General features: G+C 34.7%; 1 protein-coding gene across 1 annotated transcript; it reads left to right on the top strand.

The window, feature by feature from the left end:
• Positions 1-337: 337 nt before the first annotated feature.
• LOC131037941 (uncharacterized) lies at positions 338-1,180 on the top strand. The gene has a single exon (XM_057970206.1). It carries the CDS (start codon positions 338-340, stop codon positions 1,178-1,180), a length of 843 nt encoding a protein of 280 aa, XP_057826189.1.
• The last annotated feature ends 13,912 nt before the right edge of the window (positions 1,181-15,092 follow it).

Genomic DNA, 15,092 nt, shown 5'->3' on the forward strand with positions numbered 1-15,092 from the left:
GAGCTGCAAAACTAGTCAATGAAAGAGAAGAACAGGGGTTTTGTATAGCAACAAAAGAACATTTTGTATAGCAACAGAAGAACAGGGGAGTCATGATATTTGAATTTTTCTGAGTCTACAAAATGAGCAGACCTCAATAATATGAGGCATTTTGTAATTAGTTCTGTGATAGAATGAAAAGAATGGATTGTTGATTTAAAATCTGTTTTCTTTTATCTGCCCTATTTTTTTTGGTTCTGTTTTTTGCTCCCCTTTCAGAGCTGAAGGTTAAAAGTTATTGGGTGAAGTAACTGAGAAAGTTTTTCAAAGAGATAGAAAGGTTTTTTCACAGTCTATAATGGCAGCTCCAAGCACAAGTTTGACAAATCCACAGATCCCACAGTTTAATGGGAAAAATTATGATTACTGGGCAATCACAATGAAGGCATTATTTTGTGCACAAGATTTATGGGAGTTTGTTGAAAATGGCTACCAAGAACCAGTAGATGCAACAACATATAATGCATTAACTCAAGCAGAGAAAGACTTATTGAAGGAAAATAAAAAGAAAGACTCAAAAGCCCTCTTCCTCATCTTTCAAGGAGTGAATGAAAGCATTTTTCCAAGGATTCAAGTAGCAACAAAGTCCAAGCAAGCATGGGACATTCTTCAAACAGCCTATCAAGGAATGGGAAAGGTAAAAATAACTAAGTTGCAAATGTTAAGAAGGGATTTTGAGACCATCTACATGAAAGAATCAGATACAATAGAATCATTTTTCACTCAAATCATTGGATTGGTAAACCAAATCAAAACTCATGGTGAAAACCTTGAAGAAAGAAGAGTGGTTGAAAATATTTTGAGAAGTTTGCCTACAAGATTTGAATCTATTGTGGTGGCCATAGAAGAGACAAAGAATATCTCACAATTTTCAGTGGATGAGCTTCATGCTTCACTCATTTCTCATGAGCATAGACTAAGCAGGTCAACAAATTCAAATTTGGAGCATGCATTCAAGACACAAGTTTCAATCAGCCATGGTAGAGGCAGGGGAAGAACAAATTTCAGAGGTAGAGGAAGAAATTCATATAGAGGTGGAAGAGGCAGCCCATCAAATTCAAGTGGAAGAGGTAGCAGCCCATCAAGCTCAAGTGGAAGAGGCAACTATCAAACATCAACTCAAAATCAACTCCAAAGCTAAAGGTATGACAAATCCTCAGTCCAATGTCATTATTGCAAGAAATTTGGGCATTACATAAATGAATGTAGAAAGAAGCAATATGATTCTAGACAACAAAGTGCAAATTTTACCAAGGAAAGTCAAACTCAGGACAGCATGTTCATAGCTTGTAATGTTGCACAAGAAAGTGAGAAAGATATATGGTTTTTAGACTTGGGTTGTAGCAATCATATGACTGGAAATTTGGAAATGTTTTCTAGTTTGGATAAGAGTGTAAAATCAGATGTAACATTGGGGAATGACAACAAAGTTTCAGTTATGGGTAAAGGTAGTGTCAACATTCTAACCAAAATGGGGGAGAAAAAGTATATATCAAATGTCTATTTTGTTCCTGGATTGAAACATAACTTAATGAGTATAGGGCAGCTCATTCAAAAAGGGTATAGAGTCTATTTCAAGAACAAAGAATGCACAATTTTAGACAAATTTCCAAGCAATCAGCTCATAGCAAAAGTCCAAATGACAAGCAATAGAATGTTTCCCCTAAGGATAAAACCAGATTTGAAAGTAGAGTTTTCTCAAGAACATAACACAATGAATCCACGAATGCATGAAAGAAAAGTTGCAGCAGTCCCCTAAGTAGTTTATCAAGCTGAAATTAAAGATGAAAATTGGTTATGGCACCTAAGATCTGGGCATCTAAACTTTGGAAACTTAAACTTATTACATAAGAAGAAAATGGTGATGGGGTTGCCACTAATAGCAAAACCGGATAGAATATGTGAAGGATGTATTTTGGGTAAACAACATAGAGAATCATTTCCGGCCGAAAACTCAATTCGTGGAAACAAACAATTAGAGATTATTCATTCAGATTTGTGTGGACCAATGCAAACACCTTCCATTGGTGGGAGCTACTACTTCTCGACATTCATTGATGACTTCACAAGAAAAATTTGGGTCTACTTTCTAAAACATAAGCATGAGGTGTTTCATTATTTCTATCAATTCAAGGTTCTTGTTGAGAAACAAAGTGGGCACTACATCAAAGCATTGAGAACAGATAGAGGAGGTGAATATATCTCAAATGACTTCATAAGGTTTTGCAAAGACCATGGAATCCATAAACAATACAATATTATGTAATGGATGGTTAAATTATTAAAAGAATAGAATTGGCTGAATGCATAAATGTTCTATCTCAGTATAAATACACCAAAGAGATGGTCCCCTCACAAACTCTTCCAGCTCAACGAAACCTCCCTCCCTGTTGGAGTTAATCACCAACTACCAAAAAATAATGCTGTCGTATTTCCTTTCTTCCTCTCGTGGTATTCTGTCTTGTCATCTACAGTCTTCTGATCAAACAAAGGACAAATGCCAACTTGTTTTTGATGGCAAAATCTTCCTCTTAGATCTTTCCACGGTGATCTAGAAACTTCAATTTTAATATGTGTTTTTCGTTTATTGTCTGACATATGATTAGAAAGACAATATATGTAGTTTTGAAATATATATGTAAAAAGTGTGTGCGTAGAAAAAGAGCTGCAAAACTAGTCAATGAAAGAGAAGAACAGGGGTTTTGTATAGCAACAAAAGAACATTTTGTATAGCAACAGAAGAACAGGGGAGTCATGATATTTGAATTTTTCTGAGTCTACAAAATGAGCAGACCTCAATAATATGAGGCATTTTGTAATTAGTTCTGTGATAGAATGAAAAGAATGGATTGTTGATTTAAAATCTGTTTTCTTTTATCTACCCTATTTTTTTTGGTTCTGTTTTTTGCTCCCCTTTCAGAGCTGAAGGTTAAAATTTATTGGGTGAAGTGACTGAGAAAGTTTTTCAAAGAGATAGAAAGGTTTTTTCACAATCTGTAATGGCAGCTCTAAGCACAAGTTTAACAAATCCACAGATCCCACAGTTTAATGGGAAAAATTATGATTACTGGGCAATCACAATGAAGGCATTATTTTGTGCACAAGATTTATGGGAGTTTGTTGAAAATGGCTACCAAGAACCAGTAGATTGAACAACATATAATGCATTAACTCAAGCAGAGAAAGACTTATTGAAGGAAAATAAAAAGAAAGACTCAAAAGCCCTCTTCCTCATCTTTCAAGGAGTGAATGAAAGCATTTTTCCAAGGATTCAAGTAGCAACAAAGTCCAAGAAAGCATGGGACATTCTTCAAACAGCCTATCAAGGAATGGAAAAGGTAAAAATAGCTAAGTTGCAAATGTTAAGAAGGGATTTTGAGACCATCTACATGAAAGAATCAGATACAATAGAATCATTCTTCACTCAAATCATTGGATTGGTAAACCAAATCAAAACTCATGGTGAAAACCTTGAAGAAAGAAGAGTGGTTGAAAATATTTTGAGAAGTTTGCCTACAAGATTTGAATCTATTGTGGTGGCCATAGAAGAGACAAAGAATATCTCACAATTTTCAGTGGATGAGCTTCATGCTTCACTCATTTCTCATGAGCATAGACTAAGCAGGTCAACAAATTCAAATTTGGAGCATGCATTCAAGACACATGTTTCAATCAGCCATGGTAGAGGTAGGGGAAGAACAAATTTCAGAGGTAGAGGAAGAAATTCATATAGAAGTGGAAGAGGCAGCCCATCAAATTCAAGTGGAAGAGGTAGCAGCCCATCAAGCTCAAGTGGAAGAGGCAACTATCAAACATCAACTCAAAATCAACCCCAAAGCTAAAGGTATGACAAATCCTCAGTCCAATGTCACTATTGCAAGAAATTTGGGCATTACATAAATGAATGTAGAAAGAAGCAATATGATTCTAGACAACAAATTGCAAATTTTACCAAGGAAAATCAAACTCAGGAAAGCATGTTCATAGCTTGTAATGTTGCACAAGAAAGTGAGAAAGATATATGGTTTTTAGACTTGGGTTGTAGCAATCATATGACTGGAAATTTGGAAATGTTTTCTAGTTTGGATAAGAGTGTAAAATCAGATGTAACATTGGGGAATGACAACAAAGTTTCAGTTATGGGTAAAGGTAGTGTCAACATTCTAACCAAAATGGGGGAGAAAAAGTATATATCAAATGTCTATTTTGTTCCTGGATTGAAACATAACTTAATGAGTATAGGGCAGCTCATTCAAAAAGGGTATAGAGTCTATTTCAAGAACAAAGAATGCACAATTTTACACAAATTTCCAAGCAATCAGCTCATAGCAAAAGTCCAAATGACAAGCAATAGAATGTTTCCCCTAAGGATAAAACCAGATTTGAAAGTAGAGTTTTCTCAAGAACATAACACAATGAATCCACGAATGCATGAAAGAAAAGTTGCAGCAGTCCCCCAAGTAGTTTATCAAGCTGAAATTAAAGATGAAAATTGGTTATGGCACCTAAGATCTGGGCATCTAAACTTTGGAAACTTAAACTTATTACATAAGAAGAAAATGGTGATGGGGTTTCCACTAATAGCAAAACCGGATAGAATATGTGAAGGATGTATTTTGGGTAAACAACATAGAGAATCATTTCCAGCCGGAAACTCAATTCGTGGAAACAAACAATTAGAGATTATTCATTCAGATTTGTGTGGACCAATGCAAACACCTTCCATTGGTGGGAGCTACTACTTCTTGACATTCATTGATGACTTCACAAGAAAAATTTGGGTCTACTTTCTAAAACATAAGCATGAGGTGTTTCATTATTTCTGTCAATTCAAGGTTCTTGTTGAGAAACAAAGTGGGCACTACATCAAAGCATTGAGAACAGATAGAGGAGGTGAATATATCTCAAATGACTTCATAAGATTTTGCAAAGACCATGGAATCCATAAACAATAGAATATTATGTAATGGATGGTTAAATTATTAAAAGAATAGAATTGGCTGAATGCATAAATGTTCTATCTCAGTATAAATACACCAAAGAGATGGTCCCCTCACAAACTCTTCCAGCTCAGCGAAACCTCCCTCCCTGTTGGAGTTAATCACCAACTACCAAAAAATAATGCTGTAGTATTTCCTTTCTTCCTCTCGTGGTATTCTGTCTTGTCATCTACAGTCTTCTGATCAAACAAAGGACAAATGCCAACTTGTTTTTGATGGCAAAATCTTCCTCTTAGATCTTTCCACGGTGATCTAGAAACTTCAATTTTAATATGTTTTTTTCGTTTATTGTCTGACATATGATTAGAAAGACAATATATATAGTTTTGAAATATATATGTAAAAAGTGTGTGCGCAGAAAAAGAGCTGCAAAACTAGTCAATGAAAGAGAAGAACAGGGGTTTTGTATAGCAACAAAAGAACATTTTGTATAGCAACAGAAGAACAGGGGAGTCATGATATTTGAATTTTTCTGAGTCTACAAAATGAGCAGACCTCAATAATATGAGGCATTTTGTAATTCGTTCTGTGACAGAATGAAAAGAATGGATTGTTGATTTAAAATCTGTTTTCTTTTATCTGCCCTATTTTTTTTGGTTCTATTTTTTGCTCCCCTTTCAGAGCTGAAGGTTAAAAGTTATTGGGTGAAGTGACTGAGAAATTTTTTCAAAGAGATAGAAAGGTTTTTTCACAGTCTGTAAAGGCAGCTCCAAGCACAAGTTTGACAAATCCACAGATCCCACAGTTTAATGGGAAAAATTATGATTACTGGGCAATCACAATGAAGGCATTATTTTGTGCACAAGATTTATGGGAGTTTGTTGAAAATGGCTACCAAGAACCAGTAGATGCAACAACATATAATGCATTAACTCAAGCAGAGAAATACTTATTGAAGGAAAATAAAAAGAAAGACTCAAAAGCCCTCTTCCTCATCTTTCAAGGAGTGAATGAAAGCATTTTTCCAAGGATTCAAGTAGCAACAAAGTCCAAGCAAGCATGGGACATTCTTCAAATAGCCTATCAAGGAATGGAAAAGGTAAAAATAACTAAGTTGCAAATGTTAAGAAGGGATTTTGAGACCATCTACATGAAAGAATCAGATACAATAGAATCATTTTTCACTCAAATCATTGGATTGGTAAACCAAATCAAAACTCATGGCGAAAACCTTGAAGAAAGAAGAGTGGTTGAAAATATTTTGAGAAGTTTGCCTACAAGATTTGAATCTATTGTGGTGGCCATAGAAGAGACAAAGAATATCTCACAATTTTCAGTGGATGAGCTTCATGCTTCACTCATTTCTCATGAGCATAGACTAAGCAGGTCAACAAATTCAAATTTGGAGCATGCATTCAAGACACAAGTTTCAATCAGCCATGGTAGAGGCAGGGGAAGAACAAATTTCAGAGGTAGAGGAAGAAATTCATATAGAGGTGGAAGAGGCAGCCCATCAAATTCAAGTGGAAGAGGTAGCAGCCCATCAAGCTCAAGTGGAAGAGGCAACTATCAAACATCAACTCAAAATCAACCCCAAAGCTAAAGGTATGACAAATCCTCAGTCCAATGTCATTATTGCAAGAAATTTGGGCATTACATAAATGAATGTAGAAAGAAGCAATATGATTCTAGACAACAAAGTGCAAATTTTACCAAGGAAAATCAAACTCAGGACACCATGTTCATAGCTTGTAATGTTGCACAAGAAAGTGAGAAAGATATATGGTTTTTAGACTTGGGTTGTAGCAATCATATGACTAGAAATTTGGAAATGTTTTCTAGTTTGGATAAGAGTGTAAAATCAGATGTAACATTGGGGAATGACAACAAAGTTTCAGTTATGGGTAAAGGTAGTGTCAACATTCTAACCAAAATGGGGGAGAAAAAGTATATATCAGATGTCTATTTTGTTCCTGGATTGAAACATAACTTAATGAGTATAGGGCAGCTCATTCAAAAAGGGTATAGAGTCTATTTCAAGAACAAAGAATGCACAATTTTAGACAAATTTCCAAGCAATCAGCTCATAGCAAAAGTCCAAATGACAAGCAATAGAATGTTTCCCCTAAGGATAAAACCAGATTTGAAAGTAGAGTTTTCTCAAGAACATAACACAATGAATCCACGAATGCATGAAAGAAAAGTTGCAGCAGTCCCCCAAGTAGTTTATCGAGCTGAAATTAAAGATGAAAATTGGTTATGGCACCTAAGATCTAGGCATCTAAACTTTGGAAACTTAAACTTATTACATAAGAAGAAAATGGTGATGGGGTTGCCACTAATAGCAAAACTGGATAGAATATGTGAAGGATGTATTTTGGGTAAACAACATAGAGAATCATTTCCAGCCGAAAACTCAATTCGTGGAAACAAACCATTAGAGATTATTCATTCAGATTTGTGTGGACCAATGCAAACACCTTCCATTGGTGGGAGCTACTACTTCTTGACATTCATTGATGACTTCACAAGAAAAATTTGGGTCTACTTTCTAAAACATAAGCATGAGGTGTTTCATTATTTCTGTCAATTCAAGGTTCTTTTTGAGAAACTAAGTGGGCACTACATCAAAGCATTGAGAATAGATAGAGGAGGTGAATATATCTCAAATGACTTCATAAGATTTTGCAAAGACCATGGAATCCATAAACAATTTACTGCAAGGTATACCCCACAACAAAATGGTGTCGCTGAAAGAAAAAATAGAACAATAATGGAAATGGCAAGAAGCATGTTGAAGGCAAAGCATTTGTCAAATGAGTATTGGGCTGAAGTAGTAGCATGTGCAGCATATATAATTAATAGATCTCCTACTAAAAGTGTTATCAATATGATTCCGGAAGAACCATGGAGTGGAAGAAAACATAATGTTTCTCATATGAGGGTATTTGGATGTGTGGCATATGCACATGTGCCAGATGAGTTGAGAAGAAAGTTGGACAACAAAGGAGAAAAATGTATATTTGTGGGATATAGTGATGAGGAAAAGGCATACAAGTTATACAATCCAATCAACAAAATGGTTATAATCAGTAGAGATGTGTAGTTCATAGAAGATGAAGCATGGGATGGAACTTTGGACAAAACAATCAATATTGCAGCCAACATACCAGAAGAAGAAAATTAAGATTTTATATCAAAAAGTACTCCTTCAAATGTGACTCCTCCTATAGTTGTTCAAGGTCAACAAAGTGGACAAAAAATGACACCATCAAGTGTAAGGACAACCCCACACACTCAAGCAAATACTCCATCAAATGTGCAAGTAACACCATCTTCAATTGGCAGTCTTGGTGCTGGACCATCAAACCCACATTCAACAAATGCAAGTGACATGTCCAATCCTACATTAGCAAGCTTGAGGAAACAAAAAATCAAAAGTTTAAGGGAGATTTATGAACAAAATGAAGGTGAAAATAATGCAAGTCAGACTTCTCTTTTTGCTTTATACTCGCATGTAGATGATCCAATTCAGTTTGAAGAAGCTATTAAGGAAGAAAAATGGGTGCAAGCAATGGATGAAGAAATTGATGCAATTGAAAAGAACGAAACATGGGAGTTAGTTAGTCTTCCACAAGGAAAAGAGGTGATAGGAGTGAAGTGGGTTTACAAAACAAAATTGAATGCAAATGGAGATGTGCAAAAACACCAGGCAAGGTTGGTGGCAAAAGGTTATTCACAACAACCTGCGGTAGACTACAATGAGACATTTGCACCGGTTGCTCGCTTAGACACCATGAGAACAATACTAGCTATAGAAGCTCAAAACAAGTGGGCAATATATCAAATGGATGTGAAATCAACTTTCTTAAATGGTATTTTAGAAGAAGAAGTCTATGTGGAGCAGCCACCCGGATATGAGATTTTGGGTCATGAAAACAAGGTTTACAAGCTCAAGAAGGCACTTTATGGACTCAAACAAGCTCCAAGAACATGGTATAGCAGAATTGATAGTTATCTTTTAAAAAATGGATTCAATAGGTGCAGCAGTGAGCCTACATTGTATACCAAGATGAATAAGCAAGGTGAGATCATAATTGTTTGTTTATATGTTGATGACTTGATATTCACTGGTGATCTTTCAACTAACATGTTCAAATCAGCTATGAAGAAAGAATTTGAGATGACTGATTTGGGTTTAATGAGATATTTTCTTGGCATTGAAGTAAGTCAAAATGATAAAGGTATTTTCATTTCACAATCTAAGTATGCAAATGATATTTTGAAGAGGTTTAATATGATGAATTGCAAATCAGCACCAACACCAATAGTGATAGGTTTAAAGTTGAGTAAAGATGACAAAGGAGCTAATGTAAATCCAACTTTGTATTAAAAACTTGTTGGTAGTCTCATGTATCTAACAACCACAAGGCCGGATATAATGTTTGGAGTTAGTCTCATTTCAAGGTTCATGGAGTCTCCAAAAGTTACACATTGGAATGCTGGAAAAAGAATTTTGAAATATGTTAGTGGAACAAAGAATTATGGAATATTTTACTCAAGGTCAAATGATTTCAAGCTGATAGGATACACGGATAGTGATTGTGCTAGTAGCATAGATGATAGGAAGAGCACTTCTGGTTATGCTTTTCATTTTGGATCAGGCGTAGTATCATGGGCTTCAAAGAAACAACCAATTGTAACTCTTTCATCAGCTAAAGCAGAGTATGTAGCAGCTACAGGGGCAACATGTCAAGCCGTTTGGATGAGAAGAATGTTGAAAGAATTGAGGTATGAACAAGAAAGTACAACAAAGATATATTGTGACAACAACTCAGCTATAGCATTGTCAAAAAATCCAATATTTCACAAAAGGAGCAAGCATATAGACACAAGGTATCACTTCATCAGGGAGCTAATCAACAATGGAGAAATAATTTTGGAACATTGTAAGTTAGAAGACCAACTTGCTGATATCTTCACCAAATCATTGGGAAAAGAAAGTTTTGTGCATCAACGAAACAACTTGGGTATTGTAGATGGCAGTTGTGATTAAGGAGTGTTGGAGTTAATCACCAACTACCAAACTAATGCTGTTGTATTTCCTTTCTTCCCCTCGTGGTATTCTGTCTTGTCATCTGCAATCTTCTGATCAAACAAAGGACAAATGCCAACTTGTTTTTGATGGCAAAATCTTCCTCTTAGATCTTTCCACGGTGATCTAGAAACTTCAATTTTAATATCGTTTTTTTGTTTATTGTGTGACATATGATTAGAAAGACAATATATGTAGTTTTGAAATATATATGTAAAAAGTGTGTGCCCAGAAAAAGAGCTGCAGAACCAGTCAATGAAAGAGAAGAATAGGGGTTTTGTATAGCAGCAAAAGAACATTTTGTATAGCAGCAGAAGAACAGGGGAGTCATGATATTTGAATTTTTCTGAGGGTACAAAATGAGCAGACCTCAATAATATGAGGCATTTTGTAATCAGTTTTGTGATAGAATGAAAAGAATGGATTGTTGATTTAAAATCTATTTTCTTTTATCTGCCCTATTTTTTTTTGTTCTGTTTTTTGCTCCCCTGTTTCTTTCCAGCACTCCCCACCGCACCTGGCCCAAGCTCTCATAGAACTAAAAACAAACCCATTCAAGCTGACACAAAGAGAACAAACTAGATGTAGAGAAAAGCACTAAGAAAAACCATCCAAAATATTTGCATCTCCATCCTCGTCTCCTTCCCCTTAATCTTCCTCCGTTGAAACCCTTGCTCGCCTGATTCCTCTTGCTTGCCTGGTATCTTGCCCGTTTCAAATTGTTAAAATGTAATTTTTGTTAGTTTAAATTATAACAAACATTTATTTTATATAATTTTATATAATACAAAAGACTTCTTTTGGTAATCAAAACATCTTACCAATTGATGGTCATTGTCAATTGGTAACTCTTTGTAATCAACAAATTGCAAAATAAAATAAAGCCTTCAATGAAATAATTTCCAAGCAGCCAAGATTGTTACACACCATACTAAACTTTTTATTGTCACGATTTGACATTTGGTTAATGAATTCAAATATGTAATATAAAAAAAGAGAAACTTTTATTTTTGTTCTTTAAAGTTCAACCAATAGAAACACAAATAAATTATATTTTTTAAATTATTTAAAATAAAGAACTAAATATAACTATAGAAGTTTTGTTCAAATTTTTTAATTCTATACAATGATTGGTTAAATTATTGAAAAAATAGAATCAAATGAATGCATAAGTATCTTGCATTGGAAGGAACTAATAATGTTTAAGAATAGGTACATATTAAATTATTATAATTATACATAGAGGTGAGAGATTTCATGTTGATGAGACTATTTTAAAAGGGTTGATAGTCGTTCTAAAATATCTTACAACTACAAGACCATAGATTAATTTTGTATTAAGTGTCATTTTGAGATTTATAAAAAATCCATATGATAATTATAGTAGAGGCAAGGGGTAGTGGAAATGTGGTAGACAAAAATATCAAAGGCACCTATATTATGATGACCATTACACAAAAAAAAAGAAAATGAATATAAAGTTAGTTAGTTTTTCAATTTTTATATCTGGCTAGTTCAATATATGTTTAAAAATCCACTTCATAACCTATTTTTAGTCTTTGTAGTGAGATCATACCTGGATTTTGAAGAAATACATATTATTTTTCTCTCTATAAGAAATCTATAGTTGATAGTAACAATCTCAACGTGTTGGACCAAGTAGTTTGGATAAAAATAGTTTTGGTAGCTTTACAATGATAATTGAGTTTGTCATGAAAGACATTTCAAGCTTGCATACATATAATTTATCATGTATAAAGGTAAATTTTTACCTAAAAATTAGCGAAATAATTTATAATTAGTTAAATATAGTTATGGTAATGTGGAGTTGTTTAAGATCATCAATTTAATAAATGAGTTCAATTAGTCTTCTTAATTAACAATTATGAGATCTAAAAGTTAGTCTCAATTTAGCTCTATTTTTTATTAGGGGAAAACAGGTTTTGAAGGGCCCCTGAAACTCTTTACAACATTAGATCAAAAGATAGACAATAGAGAATACCAAAGAAAAAAAAAAATAGACATAAAAAAGACAGCTGGCTGAGACATAAAAAAGACAGTTGGCTGAAATACAAAAAGACAACAATAGAAAGACACAAGACACATAAAGTAAACACCAGACAGTAGTAAAAGAAGAGAAGAAAAGCCAAGCCTAGGATAAGTTCTTTAGCAACTCGACAACTTCTAGCTCCAGTTGCTCTATGGTCTCAGTAGTCTGCTTGATATCATCAATGTCCCTGCTTTGGTTTTTCTTCTTTCAAGTGCTTGCGCGTGTTCTTTTTCTAGGACCCTCCTCCTTATCTTTAGGGCTTCCATCCTTCTCCTCAGTAGTGTCCTCGAAGGCCTTTTCCCCTTGGACAATTTTGAGCTTGTTGATAAGGACCTTGATACTTTCTGAGGCGGCCTTTAAAATCTTGTGACTCTGCTCCCCAATCTTTCTGAGAGTCTTCTAAACCCCTTCCATCCACTTTTCACTTGCCACTGCTCTATCTTCTAGGGTTTGAAAGCTATCGCGTTGGGAATTTATGATTTTCTCTGCATTTCTAATAGCTTTGGTAATCTCACTTAAGCAGTCAGGGAGGGAACTAAATTTACTAGTGCCGATAGCTTCCAAAGCTTCAATTTTGCTTGCCTCTTGGACCTGTTTAGCTTTTATTCTTTTTATTTCCTTCTGAACCCATAGGAAGACCTTATTGAAGCATTCATGTCAGTTTTTGAAACAGAGGTCGATATCCAGATGGGAGCCATCCTGGGCCTTTTCTCCCATAGGATCCAAGATCACCTCCAGACCCACCTCCTTTCATTTTGCAGTCTTAATTTCCTTCATGGGGGTGTTCTCCCCAGCCAAGCCATTACTGTGATCATTGGAGCTGGTAGGAAGGGGCAAATATTTCTTAGCTCCCAAATCCTCACCTCTCAACATCTTCCCCTTCTTCTTTTGGCTTGAAATAATTTGAACCTTCTCACTGTCTATCTCCATATCATCTTCAATCTCCTCTTCTGACTCATTCAATTTAGCTATGTTACGACATCTATTATGCATAAAATATTTGTAAGATAGAGTTACAGATGTTGACAAAGATCCTTCATCGATTTATGACATGAAAGTATGACTAATAATAACCATTGATTTATGACATGAAAGTATGACTAATAATAACCAAGATCCTTCATTTATTTTCAATGTTGGGATGATAACCATGAAATTTTATGACAATATATTATAAGACTACTCTTTAGATTTGGATGTTTGAATTTAACTAAGGGATATAAGAAATACTTTTGGAGTATTAGGGAAAATATAAATAATGTATATTTCCTTTTAATTACTTCATGTATAAATTTATCTATTTATTAGGTTCGTACGATGGAGTTTTCATAGTTTATCTTTTGTAGGTATTAATAGTTTATTAATATTAATAATGGTTCAGCTTGAGCTATAGAGATGATGATTGATGAGAGAATTCGATTCGCATGGGTTCCATGTCTATTTGAACATTTATACCATAATTTACTTGACTTCGTATACATGGTAAGATGTTGTCTATTAGTAGGAGTGACCCTACTACACATACGGGCATATGAGCACATTGCAATTTTATGGTCAATGTGGTTGAGATTTGGTTGACTAGGCTAGCCATATGTATTTATGTATGGCATGATCCCTTCCCATCCTTGGTTAGAGAAGATGAAGTATTGAAAGAGGTTAATTGATGACATTGATAGTGTTATTTGGAGACCTTATTTAGACTACTAGGACTAGGAGGACGATGGCGTGAAGTTGTCATTTTACTTGTAGACATGATGCTTGATCACGTGCACATAGTACATTATTGAGTATAATGTGCTTTCCAATGTTATGATATAGTTTGGCTAGATATAAGGTTTTCTATTTTATAATGTTGTCATTGATGTCTTTTGTGATCCAGCAACATGAGTCTGGCATATTCCAGTTTGAGCCCCACAAGATTCGATATATATTTGGGTCTGGCATATTCCTTATTGGGTCCGCATCACTCTGCAATACCAGATGTCTCTGTAATATTTTGAGAACTTATTTTTTATTTGATATAACATCTATATCTAGTATTTTAGGTGTTAATGTTTTTTTGTGGCACAGTTATGCAATACTAACCAGAAAAATGGAGAATATTTTGCTTCATTCTTACAACGATGGAGAGATCTTTGTAGTAGATGCTCTTGTGATATCCCACAAAAATAAATGGTAGAAATTTTCACTCAAAAGGTTAACAAGGACATTGGATATGAACTAAGAAAGGCTTTCTTGTCTACCTTTTAGGAGTTCATTGAGAAAGGATTGGCAATAGAAAAAGTCCTTATTGAACAAGGTGTCATAAAGCTATTCAAATAGAAAAAAGAGGAATCAAATGGGAAAGACAAGCCCCACTTTTGGAACAAAAATAAGAACACAATAAATGATGGGGTAGTAGATGCAAATGTTGTAAAACCAAAAATGACTTTCCCTGATGCAAGCTCATCGAATATGACCAATCAAGTGAATACTCAAAGGCCCTCAAAGCCTTGAAGAAAATACACCCCATTGGGAAAGCCAATTGAGACAACATTCAAGAAATTGGTTGCAAACAAGCTCATAACACTACTAGATAATCCACCTTATGAACCAAAAGTGAAACCTACATGGTTGAATGGTGATGATTATTGTGAGTATAATAAGAGAAAAGGACACAAAACTAGCAATTGTCACAGATTAAAGGATGTCATACAAGATCTTATTGATAAGGGTGACATAAAAGTTGATGGTCACACCTCCAATGAGGAACATGCGATGTTTAAGGAGCCATTTCCTAAACATGATAAAGGAAAAGCCAAAATAGATAATCAAGCCAATTATACTAAAATGTCCTATGATTATGATTCAACTGTTAATCATATTTTAGTGGAAAATCATATTTCTACCATCATCATATAGGACAAAACTCCCAAAGGTTCTACCCAAAGGAGTAAATTTGTTTTGAAAGGCATTTGACCATCCTCTT

Source organism: Cryptomeria japonica, chromosome 9 (genome assembly GCF_030272615.1).
Source record: "Cryptomeria japonica chromosome 9, Sugi_1.0, whole genome shotgun sequence".
NCBI classification, from domain to species: domain Eukaryota; kingdom Viridiplantae; phylum Streptophyta; class Pinopsida; order Cupressales; family Cupressaceae; genus Cryptomeria; species Cryptomeria japonica.